Here is a 21,948-nt window from a genome sequence, read left to right as displayed (position 1 = left end):
CAAGTTTTTGAAGCTTTTCAATAAACAAGCAGGTCGTGTGTTTTCAGGTCTATAACTACGGCTACGCCCCGTGCTTTTATAACTGATAAAACACCACCGGCTCGTAATATCCTTGGTATAGCAACAACAACGAATAACAATAAAACAAAAAAAATTTCACAAACTACTTTATTTTATTGGTAGAATAATTATTTTACATTACTTTTCGATTCTTCCAAGTCATTCCTATCTGTAATTCTAAGTAATTAATATGTGTCCGCATCTTGGGCGACGTCGACTGAGATGGCAGGGTTGGATGGCAGACTGCGCGTGTTAAACTTACAGCGTGTGAAACAAGTTCTAAACTGCTGTCTACACATGTTCATGTCACACCCTAAAGTACTTCCCACTGAGCACTGACGTAACAAACAAGGGGTATAGACGTTTCCCTGACACGTTGAATAGCAGTCGGCGTGGCTGATGGTTACCATGGCGACGAGGATAAGAGCCAACGTCATGAGAACGACTTTTGTTAGACTGAGCATCTGTTGAGAGATGTGAAGGAGATGGGAATAATAGAGAAATCAGTTTTAAAGACACAGAACACAGCAGTAGAGCGGTGTCATTAAAAGTGTACCTTTGCCATTGTGACTGAATTAATTACTGAAAGATAATGGGAAGCCATTTTGATGTTAAGGCATGTAGTACCGTGTACGTGCAGTAAGTCAGTATGCACGTTTCCCACTCCGATCACATGATAATCATTCCTATGGAAAGCCATTTCAGTATTACGGTATCCCGTACCGCAGTGAACGTGCTGTAATTAATTCCGTATTAATGTATGATTCCCACTTAAACGATAAACATTTCTATGGGACACCATTTCAGTGTTACGTTTCCTACTTATACGATAAACATTTCTATGGGACACCATTTCAGTGTTACGTTTCCTACTTATACGATAAACATTTCTATGGGACACCATTTCAGTGTTACGCTTCCTACTTATACGATAAACATTTCTATGGGAAGCCATTTCAGTGTTACGTTTCCTACTTATACGATAAACATTTCTATGGGAAGCCATTTCAGTGTTACGTTTCCTACTTATACGATAACCATTTCTTGGGAGCGGCCATTTCAAGGCTACGGTGGGTCGATCGTACCGCGGTGTCATGCTGTAATTCGCTCTACGGGAAGAAATATAGTGTACAAGTTTCTAAAATTTTGGATGTTTGCACTGAATACTTTATCGGGAAACAAAAAAAGATCTATTTTTGGATATTCGGTCTTTGAATTTTTGTTCGTTTGTTCTCCTTCAAGACGGTGCGCACATTTCGGTCTTGCGTCAATCTACATTTTTTGTTGTTGAGTTTTTGAGGCTTATAATCTATCAAATGGGTCATAACACATTCTACATTGAAGTTTAAATGTTATTTGCAATATTTGCATTTTTGGTTTTTGAATACACTGAAGTCTAGTCTTCTGCTCTTTACTGCTAAACAAAAGGAATGGCAATCTCGTACCCCGAGCCTGCGTTTCTTCTGGCCCGTGGCGATGAACGAGGGTTCTGGCATAATCCATTTTTTGGCGCATGCGTAGTTTTCCGGAAGTGAAATATAATCAATGAAAATCATGCTTTCAAACAGAGTACTGTGTTTACTTCCGATCAAAATAAAAATTAGAAATCGGGAACATGATTTTAATTTAAAAATTTTTTTAAAGTCTTTAAACGCATCCGTTCTTATACAGGATATCCAATAAATCCTGGTCTCAAAAAATAGAATATACCAAACCCTCGTTCTTTGCCGCAGGCCAGAAGAAACGCAGGCTCTAGGTACGAGATTGAAGGAATGGCAGCTCAAGAACTATTACGCATGCGCAGTTAGAGGCGTGCACTGCACGTGCCCACTCTTAATTTGGTTCTGCACGTTTACCAGTTGGGTTCCCTGTGTTGCTACTTTGTCGAGTAAATCGGTAAGCTGGTGCTTATGTTAAAGCAATGCTGATCTCTGATTGGCTGATTTACGGTTTCTTGATATGTTCGATTACAGGACTAACATGGTGTCGTTTCGGTTCGGAATATACTGTGTGGAGTAATCCTCCCCAGATGTTAGCTGATGCAACATTCCGTACGAAAACAGATTTGAAACGATCTTTTATTGAAGTAAATTATTCGAACACATCTCTACAGAAAGATTACATTGGCTTGATTGCATTGCATTTGTTTCATTTTTTTTCCTTAACATTATTATTATATCATTATTATATTATTATTTATAAGATCTTGAGATATTCCTAGGCCGCCATGTTGGCGCGGATTTCTCTGGTTTTACGTAAACATTTTTGCAAGCAATCAACAAGCTCTTCCCTGCACGCGCCGACGTCCTCGATATTCACGCCCCTTGAAAGGAAACAGCCGGTGTAGTCTCCCCGACAGCCATTCGTACAACTAGAGCCTTCACCAGTATGGACAGTCACCATGACAACGAGAACAACCACGATTAGGCTCTTGAGGAATTCCATCTGTGGTAAAAGGTTGGATGGCAAAGATGAAGATACTTTTCTCTTGTTTAGTTCGCATTATCACCCAGTTACAAGAACTATTAGCCTAGGCTGACTCGAGACGCCATGCGGTTAAAGCAGATCAGAAAATTAAGGTAGCTCGAAACTTTAGTTCTACAGCGTTCATGTTTATCTTGAATTAGATGGAACATTATGCGATTCACCAGCCGAAAACAATGAAAGGTAGCATAGAAGGGAAGAATAAGCAAGAATGTAAGGATTATTGGTAGCAGAAGCTGAGAGGTGTAAATTAAGTTAGATTACCATGCAAATATTAATTCATCCAATCACAAGCCTTGATTTCGAAAGCCATTTAAGAAGCAGAAGCTGAGAGGTGTAAATTAAGTTAGTTTACCATGTAAATATTAATTCATCCAATCACAAGCCTTGATTTCGAAAGCCATTTAAGAGTCACCCATTATATAGAAGTAGCGTTCGTTTCCACATGGAATCCACTTAAGTGTTGTAGTGGTTGATGAATTATTACTGGAAGAGTTCACACAAAGCATGCATCCCCGAGTTGAATGGTCCACATAGAGACCGATCGAGAAAGACACAAAAGATTCAAAAAGCATAGACAAACAGGCACATGCAGTTGCTCTGAGCTCATTTACTGGTTACTCTAAGAGATTGAGGCTTGCAAATAATATCCCAGCTATAGTTATCATATCATTAGATAAATATTAATTACATAATTCATAGAAAAAAAATAGTTTTCAAAGTTACAAATAATGTGTTTTTTTACATAGTCACCATGGTAACATTGGCTACAAGAAGCTGTGAGTTTGATCATCTATTACCACAGTAACTTCCCGAGGTTTTCTATGGTTGCCATAAGTAGACCATAATTTCATATTTTCTTGTTGACTTTAGCAATACATAATGGTAAATTAGTGCAAAAAAGAGATGGCGACTTTCGCCGCTGTTTTTGCTAATTTTTTCGTATCGTTGCGTTTTCCATGCTGTCGTGGGTGCATAGGTATGTTTTGTTTGTCTTGAATATTTTTGTTAAGTTGTTGCTGTTGTTTTAATTGAGGCCAAAGTGTTTCATCAAACCTCGTCAATTTTTCGGGAGTCGCCATGCAATGGTTTGAATCGTAGTTTTCTAGTGAATTCACGTGGGAATTCAAAATGATCCAAGATTGCGAAAAACTCACCTTTCTGTATGTAGTTATCTTTGTAAAATGTTCTTGAATAAACTTGCGATTCTTTTCTGTTGAAAGAAAGAGAAACAGGATATAAAACAAGCTGATGTAGACAGGTGTCTTGTTTTTCTTGTGTTATAGTATTTCCAATCAATTTGTTAATTTTGCCTCTAAACTCGATTGATGATCGACCTTAGGGCTACCACTTAAGAACTGAATGTCTTGGGGGAACGCAAGCTGCAGATAGTGTCACATAATCTTAAATGATCGCACTTAGGTCCATAAGACAACAACAACAAAAAACAGTTTTTCTAACACTTCCTTAGTTCAAAAATTGCCATTAAGTCTAAAGGCGTATAATAAAAAACATTTCATGAAACTTGAAATACCTGATTCTTTATTAAGTATAAACCGGTTTTTATCAAACATAAAACCCGTTTTCATTAAATATAAGAAAAACAGTCATCAAATATATCAGTTTTTCAAATATATAAGTTCGCAGGAAGCACTGTTTGGGCGCTTGCAATTACCTGCCTCTCTGTATGTATAGTTTTTTTTAGATAAGTTCGATCCTTTTAAACTACTCCAAAGCGAATGCTATCTTTCACACGTTGTGGGGGCAGTTTTGTATAAGTTTCATAATTTTTAACGGCTCAAGAGGCGTCAATAATTAATCAAAGGGTGTCTTTGTGCATGACCTTAGTAAAGAGTCCACGGTATCCCAAGGCCAAGTTTTGAAATAAATGCATTCCACTTGAAACTTCGACCAAAGATAGCTTGAGAGCAATATTTTAAGTGATTTGTAATTGCTTTTTTCGTTTGTAAGGCCGTTCCATGAAGTTTGTATAATTGCCTGTTCATGGCGTTATCACTTGAGGGTCGAAACTCAGTGACTGTGTCGTAAAGTGGAAAGCATTTTTGAGAGGGCTTTTTGGGACTTTCTATTATGAAAGCTCATGTTTTATGCACTTTTTATGATTTTTTCATCGAAGCATTTTTCAAGTGTTCTTAAAAAACCTGACTCAGTATGAAATAGATTGTAGAAAGACTTTACGCAACTGCTTCAAAATTTACATATTTTTTTTGCTTACTTTCATTGACTCTAGCTTTGAGCCAATCAACATAGGTGAACGAAATTAGCAACTAATTTATTAACCAATCAACACGATTGCCAGAATGAACATTTAACCATTAGCCAATCCGTTAGAAAACATTTTCAAACTCAATCTTATAATGAATCGTTATTTTTAACCAATCAAATCTTTTCGTCAAAAATGTATTAAACCAATCAGATTACTCCTTATAGTATTTTGACCATATGTGGTGATAACCAATTAAATAAGAATCTTGATTTAAATATTTTGGACGGTCAACTCTCGATGTAATCTTCGATGTTATATAAAAATACCGAAATAATTAATAATTCAAAATGATGGTGAGAGCGTCTCATTTTTAGGAAATAAGTATTTCACTAAGCATGGCCTTTTTTTTTAAATCAGGAAAAATGTAACGTCATTACACGATTAATTTTTCCGTTTAGGATTAGAAATGACAGACAATTTGGGCTGAAAAAATGATGAACAATTGCTCATATCGTTTTGAAGGTTTTTTCAGTCATTGTATGTTTTTCTTTCTGCCGAACTTAGAAAATGGTTTTAAGGGAATTCGCAAAAAAATATTATACACTAGTGTTTTTAGCTTTTATATTTATAGGATGAAAACTCATTTTTGCTCAAGCATTATCAATAACAATCGATGCTATCGAAATTTTAAGCTAAAAAGTACAAAATAATCAACACCGAATAAAGCTTAATAATGTGACATCTTTCTCCTTGTAAAATTGTAAATTTCTTAGATGGGCTTTTAGATATTTGTTGAGTATGACTTTTTTTCTAGTGGTAAAACTAGTAGATTGGTATTATATATATAGCGTAAGACCAGGGATACTTTACCTTATGGACTCGGGGCAGTTTTATGGCTCTATCCTACCTCTTCTGAAGTTAACCAACGAATGATTTAAGACCGATTTGCTTTTATAGATAAATAAGGGACGATTAACCGAATTCGTAAGCCGGCCTCTTGAACGTCTGCGCATAAAGTATGAGCAGAAGTTTGAGCGTGAGTTACATTGTTATTTAATGACGTATTGTGTGCCTTATCTGATCTAACTCTATAATCGATAATATAATTACGCTACATGAGCAGATGCTGGGAAGAAATTATCTATAGTTTGCGATGAAAAAATTAAAATATCTAATATGAAAGGGTGTATACAAGTGAAGAAAAGGCTCGACAAATAGACGTTGGAGTTTGTCAAGATTATCATTCAACGAACATCCGCCAGGAGCAGAGCGTTATCTAGGACTAGGCAAAAGATTTGGGCTGTAGTTTTTGATTGATTATCCCTATCGTTTCCATCATTCTCTTCTAACTATTCTCTTTACCTCGAGTATATTCTAGTTCGTTTGCACTTCATATTATCACGTAAACGCCTTAAACGCACACAACTTAAAATGTTTCTAAGTGTTCCAATTAATCAGGTAAATTGTGTTTTTAGAGATGATCGGTGCTAGTGCTTAGACTGTGGCACCAACACGGGCTGATAGGCGATCCCAAAGCGCAGGTGACCATGCCTATAATCGCTATCAGTTCCAGCCGGACAGCGATATGAGGAAATTAATTGTTCGTTCAACGAACTTGATTGTTTGCGCCTCTTCGCCGTTGAAGCTATTCTTTGTAAGCATTCAGTATTCAGCATTTTAATTTATTTCAAACGTATTTTGTTCCATTTCTTTTAAAAAATGAAGACTATGCTAGATTTGAATTTGATTCCCGCTTCATTGTGCTTTATAAAACTTAAAAAGTCACCTTTATTTCTCGAGTTTAAGGAGTTCTTCTTCGAGTTGACAAAACTGCTAACATTTCATGTGTTCGCTTTTGCAAAAAGAAAAAAAAATCAAAGTTTCACTCTAAAAATGTTTTTAATTTGTGTTTGTTTAATTTTAGATTAAGGAAGAAATGAGGAAAATAAATCAGTTCGTTCGGTACAAATGGTTTTAGATTAAGATAGAGAAATACAAAGAATAACTGAATTAAATCACATGAATTCATAACGAACATGTCATGGTTTTTTTTGGTCCTTTTTTGTTTAATTTTAGATTAAGATAAAGGAATAGGAAAAATAAATCAGTTAGTTCAGTACAAATGGCTTAATTTTGATGTTTAATTTTAGATTAGGATAGAGAAATACGAAGAATAACTGAATTACATCACATAAATAACTTTTGAAGTTTCGAGGTAAAAGAGAGAAAGAGATAAAAGTAAAACATTGCAGTGAAAAAAGGCTGAAAAAGGAAGGACCTTGATGCAGCATCTTTTTTTTTTTTCCTTTTTTTTTTTTTTTTTTGATTTAAAAGTTTTCGAATGAGTAAGAAAATCCGCACCATTATCTTTCCGTCTCTCATCTCCCTCTCTCTCTGTTTCTTTATTTTGTTTTCTTAATTTGAAGCGAATCCCCCGCTGTTAGAGATTAAAGAAATGCGCCGTACAAAGATTGTAAAATTTCGAAGCTTTTGATTTGAATGTCGTGAGAGGAATGTCCTCACAACAAGATTGACGTAACCGTCATAGATTCGATAAGACTCAATTCCAACATCAAACAATCCTATTGGTCCAATAATCCAGAGATCGGGCAATAGGCTTTTATAACGTCATATGACATAATTGTTGTTTATTTAGTAATGTTTACAAGGCAAGGCGTGTAGGGCGGGCGTTTATCTGTATTTATGTAATGAAGAGGAAAACAGAAACTAAAAGGGTTATGTTATAGTACACTTGTGACTGGCGCGTCCTTCAAAAACGAAATACATTATGTTCTTATGTTCTTATGTCGTAATCTCGATTACAGCGAAAGGATATTCTATTAATTGATCTCCTTTAAAGTACCAGGGGTTTCTTTCGTACAAAAAAAGCTAAAATGAAAACAGAATGAAGAAAAAAGGATGAATAAAAATGGAGAGAAAAAGGTTGAAAAAATAGAGTAAAAAAGGACGATAAAATGAAGGAGAAAAGGATGAAAAATGAAGAGAGTTAAAAAACTAGAATAACAGAGACTCGTTCGTGGCTTAAGGCCTTGAAAGCTAAGGAGCAGATTTAGACTTCATTTTCACTGGTATAAGATTATTAATTATTACAAGATTATTAATTATTACATCTCCCAAGAGCTTGAGAAGGCCTTTTTTGAAAAGATTTTTAAAAATTAATAAGAGTCAAAATAAAGAAAGAGGATTATTTGGGATATACAGACGGAACTATAGCTCGAAAATAAGAAGTCGAACGACAGTAAGATTTGAAAAGAAAAGAAAAAGCCAACAATTTTTTTTCCTGAAAAATAGAAAGGTCTTGAAAGGAACTACTAAAAGAAATAGAAAAAACTGTGAAAAAGTACAAATGAGAAGGAAAGATTGAAGGGAAATAGGATTTAATGGGATAGAATAAATAGAAATATTCAGGAGAATATGTAACAAATAAGATAATAATGCTTGGTAATCGGTATTGTAGAAGTAGGACATTTTGATTCCATCTTTTTCACTTATCGCAAAAAAATATAACCTCAATTCGAACATTTTTTTTTTTCTTTTTGTTTGAGAGTTTTAAAGCCTTGAATAAATTTCCTTTCTCTTGTCAAGATTGTTTTTTCAGTCAGTCGTTCAGTCGAGGTTAAAAATCTATAAATGAGAAATGAAAAATGAAAAATAAACTCGCACTTTTTATCTTAAAATATAACGATTTCTACAATTATGAAGTTCTAAACTGATTGGAACAAAGATAGTATATGATGCATTCAAAATATCTAGTCGCATGAAGAGTGCTTTCCAGGAACTTATCTTTTGATAGTTTGTTTGTAGAGGTTAAATAGGCAGATAGAAAGATATCACTGCCATCTCACTATCCCATTAATTGATCCTATACTTGTGAATGATCAGTTCGATTTATATTCTTGGGTTTTTAGGTCGTTGGTAGTATAGGCGGTTGTCGTTTGGCTAATTGAATAGCACCATGAATGTTTGTTTTTGCGCTCAAAAATGATTAGCAGAAAGATACACATGACTTTGCTAGATGTTGAAAAATGAATAAGGGCGTACAAATCTTTTGTACTTAGTTAATGCAAATTCAACTTACATTTTCCAGTTGACTTGATGAAAGTTACAGTGGTAACCAAAGACTCAGTTTATACTTTTTAAGAACCTTTTAAAGATCAGTTTCAAAGCCTTCTATTGTCTAAATGAATAAGATTTGCAAAAGAAAACTGCGAAGAAAGGAGAGAGCGAGCCCAAGAAAACCAATTGAGTGACTATGGGGGGGAAATGAGAGACTATGAGATACAATAAGAAGAAAAAATGAAGATAAATATGTATCAGAAAGGAATACTGTTCAAGTTGAAAATAGAAAAAACTGCATTTATCTAATTCAAGTGATTCTTAAAGACTAGATGAATTTTAAAAGACACAGGAAATTATACCATTGCCGGGCTCGGGAAGCGAACGATTGATTGGTTCTTACAATGGCATCCTTTTTGATTTTAACAATTCGTTGCAATCATTTCGTTTGAAATAATTGTATTTTTGTTCTTCTAGATTTTCGTTTCTTTTTTCTTTTCTTTTCTTTTCTTTTCTTTTCTTTTCTTTTCTTTTCTTTTCTTTTCTTTTCTTTTCTTTTCTTTTCTTTTCTTTTTTCTTTTTTTTTTCTTTTCTTTTCTTTTTTTTTGCATTTTGAGACTAATAACTAATAAGAGAAAGCGGAGAGAAAGGGGGATGGAGAAAGGAAAGAAAGAGGTTTCAAAAAAGGTAGAAACCAAAGAAAAAATAAAAGACAGGAACGAATGAACGAACGAACCAGTCGAAGAAAAAAATTCAAGAAAATTACGAAGTTTTCGATCTCACATTTTCTTAGTGACAAAAGAAAAATAGAAATACTAAGCTTATGCAAACAGTTTTACTACCAAGACGCCTCATTCCTTGACATGTCTTATCTAGTTTGTTAATCTAATTCTTCCTTAATCTTTTTAATTTCTTCTTGCAATTAAAACCTCGTTCTTAAATACCACGAGCAATTAAGCTCTTTTGATTCTAGTTATAAAACCATTCATAGGAAACAAAAAACACTCTCGTTTTTGTACTGCGGCCTGATGTCATTCCCTCATTAACTGAACGATATTTGTAAATTAAGGGGGAAAATTAATCAACATCTGCAGAATACAAAGAAAAAAAGAAAAGACTAAAGCGATAATTTTTATTTTTTATTTTTTTGATATGTGCTTGCTGTAGGTATTATTAATCTAAAGGAATCAGTATTACTCTCTCACAATATTTCATTTCAGGATTTTTAAAATAAACTGGATATTAAACCTGACATAAAAATAAGGAATCTTGGAATCCAAAAAAAAATATCTTAGATTAAAATCTTAAACGAGTTAAAACTGGGGGAAAAAATCCCTCGTAATATTTTCGAAACGAGATTGAATTGAGTTAACTCTAAAACAGTATTATCGGGAGTAAAATAAAATGATTTGGGGCGTTCCTTGAGATAAAAACCAAAATAATGGCAAATAAACAAACAAAAATTTTCTCCATCACTGAAATACTTTTTACCATTCATTACTATCCAACTAAAAAAATAGTTGAATATCATTTTAAATATCTAGTGATCTTTCCAAATAATCTTTCATATCATTTTTGCCCCAAAACAAACTTATTCACGTAGATTATCTACAGTTAAATTGTTCAATACCATAGTATTCTTATTTTTGTAAGCTCCTTATAATGTCACGAAGTTAGAGTTTTCGTAGGGAGAGATAAGAATTTAATGTAGCGTGATAAGCAAGCCTTTTGGTAGCCAGAGTTTATGAATTCAATTTTCTAAAGCTATATATCCCTACCATCTTTTTCGAATTTATAGCTTCACTAACCTTCTTCTCTGTCTGTTTCTCTTATCGGTAGCCAACCGTCCCTAACTAAACAAATCCCGCGCTAACGGTATTCTTTTATACTGCTTGTCGTAGTCTAATTGATGTCTATTAAAGTAACGGTGATCCCATTATTCTGGTCGAACGGACAGTGGCCAAAGCGATGGCGTCCGACATCCGCTGATACTATAATCGCTCAAATAACTAAGATTATAAGTCCTTGACGTGCTGTTAATAACGTGTTTTAAATGAAACTGTAATTACAGCCATTGCTTTTGAAATACGCATAGCGTTTGTTCAATAGTAGCTTGATTACATCCATTGTCTTCCTATATATGGCTATGACTCTATTTAGTGAATTCCTTATAGAGTTTTGTTTTAGATTTGAATTCGCAGCTTGTAAATTTGCGATTTAATGTTTGTCACAGCCTCCACTAGACGAAGAAATCGTTAATTAAAAAAGAAAACAAAAATAATGGGATGTATTGAAAAGAATTTTCATAGAAAAACTGTTACGGGATTAGGATATAAACGATGAAAAAGCAAAAAGAAATCGGTGATTGAATGTCAAAAAGCAAGGTAAAAAAAAAAAAAAAAGAAATAAAATAAAATAAAATCTAGAAGAGAAAAAGATTAGGGAATTTTTTAATTTTAATTTTAACCGTTTTCATTGCAGCAGGTAGTAGGGTAGTAGGTTAGTAAGATTTCTGTGTTATTTATAACGGTTCTACTCGAGGTGCATCGATCGTAACTGCCTTAATTTGGTATCCCGTTAGTGAGAGTACTTCGACCGCGTAAGACTACTCGTCCATCGGAAGAGGATTAAAGCTCGTGCATTATCCAAAGAATTAAAAAATTCCCCGAAAAACGGACGCTTTTAAAGCTAGTTCTAATGCGTATTGCTGTTCACGTTATCAAGGAAATTCAAGTTGTTCTCCTTACGGCCTTAATCGAGTCGTAATACTCTGCCTTTTAAAGTTCTTTAAAAGCATCTTTTATCGATTTTAGCGCTTTTTTCTAAGTCTTACTAAAGGCAACGTATCCTGTTTGAATTTAAAGTCTTGACGTAGTGCTTTCGTAATGATTCGACAACTTATTTAATGTAAGTGTAGGCGCCGTTTTCTCTGGCAAGCGACAAGCTAGAGTGCATAAAAAGAGATTATTTTACTATACCAGGTCTAGACGGCGTATTCCCGGGGAAAAGATCAAAGAAAAATACAATTAGATATCCTAAGTGCGGAGTGTTCCATCGTAATTGCAATCGACTGGAAAGAAGAACGTCGCCTTGGGCGTATAATCCATAAGATTTCGGCCTATACAAACGCGGCTACTACGCAAAGAAATGCGGATCATTTGAGCACTTCAGGCATAGGTACTATTGCAAGACTTCTAATCTTCCTAGATTGTAATCATGATTTTTTTCAAGATAAAAAAACTGTCATGTAAAAATGGAACCATCATAGGAGCTTAAAATAATATTTTCTTAAAAATGGAACCATCTTAGGAGCTTTAAATATAATATTTTTAAAGTATTTTAAGTACTTTCGATTAAATATATATATACATACCTCTAGTATTATATAACGTTTTAGTAAGAGAACAAAAAGAGCAAACTTATTGCGTATACATAGATATCGATTTTTACGGAGAGAAGGCTTCAGGGCAAGCGTTTTTAAAGTCCTCATAGTTATTCAAAGTCATTCACACCTCGGCGAGTCAGAACAGAAAACAATATATTTCCCTTCAATTTTGTACACCTGTTTGTTGAGTTTAACAACAGCTACGAGGGTTTAGATAATCCACTAGAAGTAGTAGAAGATTGGCAGTGTCGGATGAATAAAAATGAAAAACTGGGAAAGAAATAGAAAATTTTCAGTAATGTATAATATACGCTCTGCAAACTGCCCTCAAACTAATTGTATCTTAAATCCAATCGTCTAACCCAGATATTATCCGTTCTCACACACAGCCACGAGTCGCATAAGGCCTTCGTCTTGCCCAGTACGAGCGCATCAAGATGTTGCAGTTCCGATATTGGGGAGGGATGGGGAGAAGATAGAGAAGTAGTCACGCAATGCATTATTTTTAGAAATAATCAAATGACGTCATTTAGTTAGCCTGGTTTTTCCAACGACTCAGCTCTAGAGTTAACTAGTCGTATCTAAACAGTAATGATAAAAAGATAAATTATACACCGTGAAAAGATGAAAAAACGTTTTTTCATCTTTTCACGGTAAATAATTTACCTTTTTATCATTACTGTTTCATTAGAAACACCGACGCAGCTCACACTAGTTTTTAGCTAGTTATCTCATCTTGGTCCTATATAAAGCTCTTCCGAAACGGTCCCTAAATCAGTCACATAAACTCGAATATTTAAGAAAAGTATCAAAGCATTCAGTGAACGAACTAGAAGAACAAGAACAGTTACCATAAATTGGGGCATAGTAGAGCAAAGAAAATGATCCACCAATGAATAAACCTCACTTAACATCGCTGCGCTGCACTACTACTACTAGTATTATCTCATTAGTGAGGCAATAACTTACACTATCACTATTAGGAACTTATAAGAGCCCATAGAAAATTACTAGATGTTTCGATATTGAATTTTAGAGGAAAGAATTTGCTAGGGAAAAAAAAAGGGAAGATATAAGACTGAGGGAATAAATTTCTGCGAAATTAGGCTTGAATCATTTTAAGGATTGAATAGTGTGGTGTGATTCGTTTCTTGTAGGAAAAAATGGAAAGCTAAGGAAGGATGGGAACTGAAATAATCGAAAAGACGGGAAGGGAAAGACAGGAAACGACTAGAAAGGAAAGGACAGGACAGAACAGGACAGGAAATTATAATGAATATTTTGAAACAAGAAATGTTTTAGAACATGTGTAAATACATTACCAACGCATTAAAAATAACTGACAAATGAGTTAAAAAATGCAATCTGATCAGGTTCGTTCCGATAAAAGCCAAAGCACCACACGTCAGCTGTAAATCACCAATTTCCTCAAACATTTATCTGTTCGAGGTTTTGCCGGCCTAAAAAAAAAGAAAAGACTAAAAAACGTTTTAGCTACAGCTTTAATTAACGCCCTTAAGCAGCTCATTTCTTCGTTGGTGGTCGATGAAGTAAAATCGTGACAATTCACAGGAAAAATATTCTTTTGGGCTTAACCAAATGCGATAATCTTTTCAATAAAAACTGCTTAACTGACTGACACATCGTTCGAGGATCACGCTTAAGGACTTTTCGAGTTAGTTAAAATTTCTGTCATTTATAAAAATTAATAAGATAAATTTAGATTTCATATTCACGGGGAAAAAGTTCGTTGCTGAATAGGTTGCTATCAATAGACGTCACTTCCGGTAATAGCTCTTTTTTGATGGCTTGTAGAATCCTGGAGGTTGTTTTGATCTCTTGTTTTCTGGTTTGATGTCGTGAAAATAGTCAAATACAATAGTTTGAGGACTTATTTTCATATGTTTTGACTTAGCATCCGCTAGTTGCCCCCCAGTCAACCGCTTGTTTGCCCCCCAGTCAACTCCAAAAAGTCACGTGATTGATAGTAAGCTATTGAATTTTTCCTTCGAGTTGTCGATGCATCGTGGGGGTGATGAGCAGTTTTAGTGGTCTTATGTTGCTGTCATTGATGTTTGCATTCTTAAAATCTTTTTCTTACTTGTTTGTTTTCCTTTCTCTCTCAATTTCTTATTCTGTTTTAGTTCTGCCCCACGGTTCGAAGCCAGCATAAGCCTATTTTCAAAAACTGATTTTGTAAAAATGAAAAAACGTAAGAGATTTAGCCTTAGTTGCTTTACAGTAAAAACTACGGTGTTAATACAAGCAGTTATATAATTAGGAATGACAACAGAATTTCTATGCCTATTTTTTCTCGTATTTTTTGCTATTGTTGATTAATCTGTGCGCGTGTCTGCGTCGCGCCGCCATTGAACCCCGTAGATTGAAACAACCGCTACTAAGTACCAAACCATGACAATAAAACCCTTTTAACCAACATCTTCAATCTTCGTAACCAAAATTACTGTACCACTAATATAAATATAAATCAAATGTTAAGTTTAAGACTGAGAACACTTACTTGTGCTATAGAGCTTTGGTTAGGTTTGTAACTCTAGCTTCCTCTGTTACAATAATGAGCGTTCGTGATTTCTACTCGTACACGTGCCCTCTCTTATTTATAACGATCACTTCTTTTTGTCGAACGATTGATTAGCAAACAACCTCCCAGAACAAAGGCAATTACTGTCTGTTTTCACACACACACATCCTGCTTTGGCAGAAAAACTCTTCAAAATATCAGTTTGGCTGTAGTTCTTTAGAAGCGCAAAGAATAGCTTTCATTTCCTTGACGGAAACGCGTGGTGTTTTGCATTCCCGCGCTAGTCAACATTTAGCTTGGTCTTGTACTATTAGATCCGTAATTTTGAATGAAAAACTAAATAATTTTGTATACCTTTCCTTTCTTCTGGTTTTGAAAGGCATTTTTTCTCTTTAAGCCGTTAAAATCATTAAAAAAACACGTACTTTCCGCAGACGAATTGGCAAATGTTTTCTGCACTAATAAAACTTATTTTTCTACGAAATGTAACTATGATTTTTTCTCAGTCATCATGGTTATTACAGCGGGGCTCAAGCTGATTCACGGCTATTTCATTCCTAAAAAGATACACAATACAACCTGACGCTCAATAGATCCACATAATAAAATAGCATCTCAAACAGACTATTATTTACGTAAACCACGCTATTTTTCCGTTTTTAAATTGAAATTTTCCTCCAAACTATTTGCACAGTCTAAATCCGTATTTAGTTAAACACGACAGGCTGTTTCGATTTTTTGAAGGTTCATGCTCTTTAAATTTAAGTGGTTACAGCTCGTCGTTTTATGAAAATCGTAAAAGCTTATTTAGGAGACGTAACCTGAAGCCAACTAGCTAGACTCGCCAAGGCTAATCATTTAGCACATGGCGTGAATAATGAGCGAGGGTTTCGAATGAGTGGGAAACTTAGGTACTGATTTAAAGCACGTAAATCGTATGTGAACAGTGAAATGGCTTTCCGACATTGAACGGGAACATTGAAATGGCTTTCCAACATTGAATAGGAACATTGAAATGGCTTTCCTTTTGATCTACAAATTTGTCTTGTTTTTCGCACTCATACAAAAACACTTTTTAACCCTTTATTTTTTCATTCGCATGATTGTTCCAACTATTAACCTAGTCCAAACCAGAATTTTTTATCAATCGTTTAGCAAAGTCACTTCATCCCGGGATTGGGGACGCACGCGCCAGACAATCAATAACACTGTCAGAACAGAACGAGAAAAACAAACAGAATTTTTTTCTATTTTCCTTAACATTTACTATGCGACTACACCAACAAAGGCCACCCCGACAAATTTTCATACAAATGAAATTAGCCAATCACGATCGAGTATTCAAACAATAGAAAGGCTTTACAAATTTTTCCTCTTTAAAGTCGTATATTTTACTTTATACGAGTGTGTGTATGATACGGGAGTTAACAAGAAAAAGTTTAAAACCCAGAATTCACTAATTCATCTGTTATGCAGTGTCAAAAATGTGAGTTTTTAAATTTGATTTCAAGTTTGTTTGAGTAGCAAAAAATTAAATTAAACCACATCCAAGAAAAATCCGGTTTTGTTCCTGACAAGAGATAAAAAAACCCAGAGATTTTAAAGATTTTTATCTTTGACTTAACCAAGCTTGATCTCAACTTTTCGATTTTCACTGAATGCTCTTTCTTTCGGCTACCACTAATATTAATTTTAAAAAAGAATTTTTTTCGAATGGATTAATTTTGTTCAATTAAAAGATAAGTTGTAGGACTTAGCGCACGTTTACTTCATAGCATGCAATAGTTTTTTTTATCTTTTCCACTGATAACGATACCATTGAATAGCTAGACCTTCGGCCGTCACTTGTCGACATACCAGTGGAAGTTTAATAAAAGAACACCCTGAGGAAACAGTTGAAATTCGGGCTAGCTATCAAAAAAGATCAGTATACCTTTGTTGAAACCAAAAAAATTTTTGGATGGCAGAAAAAATTCTCCACCTCACGAGTAAAAGAGTAAAATTTCAGGTTTTTTTTTTTTGTGAGTTCTGCTTTACGATTTGCCAGAATACTGCAACGCTAAAGAAAGAATTTTGAGGGGTTTTACAGACCCATTCATTAGCTAATCTTATCGTAAGAGAATACTATAACAGGTGAAGCTTACAGTAAAGTTTAGGCTAACTTTGATTGGCATTAAGACTAGAGTAAACAAACGAACGGTTAAACAATTGCTTGACATCCTACGCATTGACACGAATTGTAAGGGTCAATACAATCTAGTGTTAATGAAAATCGGTGATGTTTAACCAAACACTAGCCAGTTAAAAGCTAAATAACGCTAAACGTGGGTGAACGTAGTTTATGGAGTTACCTCTGTTTGCAATAAAAAAAGATTTAGGACATTTCCAAAAATATTTTCAAGTGATTAAAAGAGAAAAATATTATCCAAAAGAGATTCCAGTCATCATTTTCCCTTTGCAACATTTTTTTTTGTATCCGAGACATTTGTAGACCCTATTCCTGTGCTTTCATTTAATTGTTGATAATTCTTAGGATTAAGGAAATTCTAAGACTAGATCAGTTTGCTATTTGCAAGACTTTCGGCTTCCGTCGGAGTATCTTTTATTAGAATATTAATGCAGCTCTAAATCTTTATAATTTTTCATTCCTATTCCTACTAGATTATTTTACAACTCTTCCTGTTTCAGATAACGGACGTCTTAAAGTTCCCATTTTGTCTCATTCCTTTTTAATTTCAAGAGATTATGGCTAAGTTTCACGTCAACTTGCTTTTTTCCCCAATGTCTTTGCCTGATCTTTTATTACCCATCACAAACTACATCCAAGTCGAATTTTCTTCCGTTCTCCCATATTTATGACTCGTTTTAATATTCTTAAATATAAAACTGGCTTCTCGATTTGAGTGAATTTGCGTTTTTCAGTTTTGTGGCTCGTTAAGATTGGATGCGCGCGCAACCTTGAGAAAACGGTCCATTTTCGCCTTAGTGCGCGCCATACGTTATTCTTTACTGAAAAACGTGCTATTTTCGTGCAGGAAAATCCGTTCATTCGCGTGAAAATCCATAGCGCGCTATACACTGAGCTTAAAACGCGTCTTGTTTTCGTGCAATATGAATACGTAATAAAACAATAATCTGATATTCGTTATAGCGCATGAGTAAAATTACCCTTCGATGTCGCATTCTTTATTACCGTTCGTATTTGTGAATATTTAGACACTGATTCGAGGCTGACACTGAGTAAACGAGTCTGCTTTTCAATGTGCCAACTCAAGAACTGGTTCCCAGGTGTCGATTACTATACGTTACGAAACATCCTTAACGCATGTTATTATACGGGCCCATATACATAGATATTTCGTTAAGACCTTTTAACTACGTCCAGGGGGGTGGGCGAATCCTGGGTAAAATTATGGGGTATGCCCACACCAGCATTCCACACCCCCCCCCCCTCCCTCGGGAATCTACGATTCCGACAAAGAACATAAGAGCACTTCAAGAATTCAAAAACTACTGGTAGGATTTGCTTCTGAACTCCTTCATGTACTTTAACTTTCGTACATTTTGAACTATATTCTATATTTCAACCATCTTTCCATCGCACTGAGAAGTAAGGATTGGTGTCGCCTTTTCGATCGAACATATTTTTGTTAACGCATGTTCGCTGCTGATAGCAATTTTGTTATCAATGTTTTTCTTCTGGTAGTAACTTAGGGCAAGTAGACCAAGATTCTTCTTTTGAGAACACTTTGGAACAGCTGTAGCACTTTGATACTAAATGCTAATCATCATCAGGTGAGCGCCATCTTTTGATCTACTTTTCGCGGTTCTTTTCGCAAGGCGCAATTACTCCATTCTTCTCAAGCCTTTTAGCGAAATTTTCTATTCTTTTCTATGAATTAAATTGCCGTCATTGAAATTTAGATTTTGCATGTGAATACGAGCTGAAATATCTGAATTCAAAATCTTTTGATTAGCTTGCACTTTTGGAGGGGGTGAACTTAACACTGGCTCATTACATTTGGTTTGGTTGGAGTTTAATCTACGCCATCAATTGAAGAAATCCTTCCATTTACTCATCCATCTATTTTTTTTTTATCTGTCATCAAACGAGGCTTAAATAAGATCATTCATTCAACAGCATTCAATACCATTTCACACCATCCCTAAGATTTTCCGCGCTTTCCAGCTTGAACTAAGATAAAAGATCCGTTAAGACAACGAACTGTTCGTAATCCGCACAATTTGTATATAAAAAGGTTAGACATAAAATTAAATAGCACTCAAATCAGCTAATTGAAAATCCTTACCATACCATTCATAAATGTTAAGGTAACGCATAGAGAAAACGTCCTTCAAAAGTAAGCCAAAAAGGTACGTTTAACGTTTAAATTAACGTTCTTAGCATAACATAACCGATAGAATTTGATACTGAAACGTTACAGTTTTCTTTTTTGAGTGCTGCTTTATTTTTTTTAAAACTGAGTATCATCTCGCGCTCTGATTGGTCGAAATACCATTTTAGATGATAGTATCTATAGCGCTCACTTAACTCTTTTCCGCGCGCACGGCGCACTTTGAATTTGAATTTGAATTCGTTATCTTAAAATACGCGGAGTGGTTTCCAGCTTCTCAAGTGTTTTCACAGCACCCCAAGTGTTTAGATCACAGTATCTTTAGCGGAAAGCTGTTCTACATTTCTTAACTCTAAAACACTCTTGACATTTTTTTTTTTTTTTGCGCACAAGGCGCACTCCGAATTTGAACCTTTATATGAAAGATAAAACAGAATTTTTTTCGTTGATTTTTTGTTGATTTGTGCTTGTTATATGATCAGTTGTAAAGAGATATAAACTGCATGACAGTTTTTCGTTTAGTATACTGTGATCTAAACACGCGATGCTGAGAGAACACGAGAGAAACGTAGGAAACGACAATATTCTACAGTATTTTGTTTAAAAAAAACCTTTGACAAATAGGTTTGATTACATTTAGTGTCATAACTCAATGTTATGTCAATCAATATCTTTTAACTCTCTTTTTAAAGTTTCAAAACGGTTTCAAGTGACCATGCTCTGTTCTACTTACATTCGAACTGTCGTTGTCTTGTCTCTTCACGGTATCAGCTCAGTCGTGTATGGTACTGACCCACTAGAGGGTTTTTTCTTATCCTTTATACCCCACAAATCTGATGTTTATTCATGTTATCACGGCATCTGTTCAAAGATGGTTAACAATATTATGTCGTTTTTAAGAGCTACCCAACTTAAATGTGAGTTTTTAATTAACTTCCAGTCAGTCTGCCACGTGAGACTCGCGCCACACCTTAAAAAGTATTGACACTTTAATGGTTTTCGACTGCGCGTTTTCTCATTATTAATATTTAATCATCTTTAACCAATGTCATAAACTCATAAAGGTATGCTCATTTTTTAGCTTATGTATACTGGCTGTGTCGGCAGTTATCAAGGAAGTTGGACAGCTGTCCTGTCGAATCTAACTAAAAAAAAAGAGCCGCAAAGTTAGCTAGCATGTGGATGGCTTCCTTCGTCATTTGTAGCCGTATTCTTGACTATAAAAGGAGTGCAAGTTGAAAATTAACGCATCATTGGCTTCTAAACCTTTCCTGTCTTTGATAATTTTGATCTTCCGAAGCAATTCGGGTTTGAAACATGCAGCGCTCTCAAATTAAGCTAGCATATCAATGGCTTCCCAAGGCATTCGTGCCGTCATTTCTAGCCATATTCTTGGCTATAGAAAGCGTGCAAATTGAAATCTGACACATCTATGGTTTCCTTAATTAAAAAGCTTTCGCGTCTTTTGCAGTCCTAAAATCTTAAAAGCGGTTTGGGCTTGAATCAGCGCCAACAAAATACACTAACGGATCTATAGATCTAATGGTTTCATCTCTTGGCGTATTAATATCCTGGGCTATAAAATGCGCAAAGTGAAAACTAACAAATGTATAACTTCGTCTCACCATTTTTATATAGCTACGAAATTTTCCGATATAACGAACAATTTCATTGGTTGAAAGATGACCACGTGATACTAACTTAATCTAAATGTATCCCGACCGGAAATTAAGTTGCACATGACAAGAATGATGAAAATGAACGAGTGCACGTGATCATAGAACGTGAAAAAAGCTGACGTGATATTTTGCACCAATCACAAACAACAAGGCGGAAGCAAGTATTTTGCTGGAATTTTCAGTACGGATGGAGCTGGAAGCAAAACAAAAAACAAAAAAACAACGGATTTTCCAGTGTTTCTACAGAGAAATACATAATTTTAATCGAGAAAAACAATTAGCAAAATACGAAAAAAGCGGATAAAATGCTGTAGCTACTCTCCTTGCTTTTTGGTAGCGAAATACAAGACCGTTAAGTTGTATTTTTAAAATCATTTGTCAGTTTTCATGCATTTAGCTTTATTTTGCTAAATAAAGTTCTTATTTCGTAAACTCTCTTCTCAATATTTCTCAACTGCTGTATATAAACAAAACACTTAATGACTGGTCCCTCGGGAAATTAGTTAGTTTTGTTTTCCCTCGAGTCTCGATGTTTCACGAGGCGAATAACTATTTCAATCGCGACCAGATATTAATTGCATAATAGTTCCTCTTCTTTGCGGACGAATTTATGAGCTATCTTGTAAAAATATCACAATAGAGATTAAACCGTAATCTTACTCATACGCAATCTTTTTCATTTTTCGGAGGGGAGGGGGAGGATGCCGTCGCTCTCCTTTCCATCTTTGTCTTTAACTATCATGTACATTGATTCGCTGCTCATAGAAGACCTAGTCCATTTGGATAACAAGTGCATAAATAATTGGAAGACTTTGCTTTAATCATATCCCATTTTAGAATCAGTGTGCTTGATGGACCCATAAAGACAGCGTTAGTACGACTGATGAATAGTCCCCTAGGTTCCCGGCGCCATCTTGAAAGGTAGCCGTGCCTTTGCGTTGAAGCGAGACGAACGGTGAGCTTGCAATGATAGAGACATGTGAATAATTGTCCAAGGTGTTAAAAAAAGGTCTCTAATTGCAAGCTCACCGTTCGTCTCGTTTCGATGTAGAGGCACGCCTACCTTTCAAGATGGCGCAGGGAACTGTGAAGGGGACTATTGGAGCTGGTATTTAGGGCATTTTGAAAGGAAAACAAGT

General features: G+C 35.0%; 1 protein-coding gene across 6 annotated transcripts; it reads right to left on the bottom strand.

Annotated features, from left to right (window-relative positions):
- Positions 1-154: 154 nt before the first annotated feature.
- LOC116288555 (uncharacterized) lies at positions 155-19,986 on the bottom strand. 6 transcript variants are annotated; one of them, XM_031695359.2, is made up of 4 exons: positions 14,755-14,914; positions 14,335-14,421; positions 3,702-3,757; positions 155-524 (listed from the first exon to the last, which is right to left on the bottom strand). In XM_031695359.2, exons 2-4 carry the CDS (start codon positions 14,402-14,404, stop codon positions 246-248), a joined length of 405 nt encoding a protein of 134 aa, XP_031551219.1. In that variant the 5' UTR covers positions 14,405-14,421; positions 14,755-14,914; the 3' UTR covers positions 155-245. The 6 variants fall into 6 exon arrangements, 2 of the variants coding, with proteins under 2 accessions (XP_031551219.1, XP_031551227.1); XM_031695367.1 differs by lacking the exon at positions 155-524 and adding an exon at positions 2,121-2,505 and having other exon boundaries at positions 14,755-14,813; XR_004196210.1 differs by lacking the exons at positions 155-524; positions 14,335-14,421; positions 14,755-14,914 and adding exons at positions 2,121-2,505; positions 19,864-19,986.
- Between the last annotated feature and the right edge of the window lie 1,962 nt (positions 19,987-21,948).

This window comes from Actinia tenebrosa, unplaced genomic scaffold, assembly GCF_029948245.1.
Source record: "Actinia tenebrosa isolate PJP-AT-01 unplaced genomic scaffold, QUT_ActTen_1.0 PGA_scaffold6__47_contigs__length_16458017, whole genome shotgun sequence".
Taxonomy (NCBI): Eukaryota; Metazoa; Cnidaria; class Anthozoa; order Actiniaria; family Actiniidae; genus Actinia; species Actinia tenebrosa.
Note: the sequence above shows the minus strand (reverse complement) of the source record. Positions and strands in the feature narration are given on the sequence as shown.

Bases quoted from the DNA above. Each gene is read 5' to 3' on its own strand.
- LOC116288555 (XM_031695359.2), bottom strand. From the start codon at position 14,404: ATGCTGGCTTCGAACCGTGGGGCAGAACTAAAACAGAATAAGAAATTG. The intron at 3,758-14,334 runs GTAAGAAAAAGA...TTCTTTCAACAG, and splicing joins AGAGAAAGGAAAACAAACAA to AAAAGAATCGCAAGTTTATT. The intron at 525-3,701 runs GTGAGTTTTTCG...ATCTCTCAACAG, and splicing joins AGATAACTACATACAGAAAG to ATGCTCAGTCTAACAAAAGT.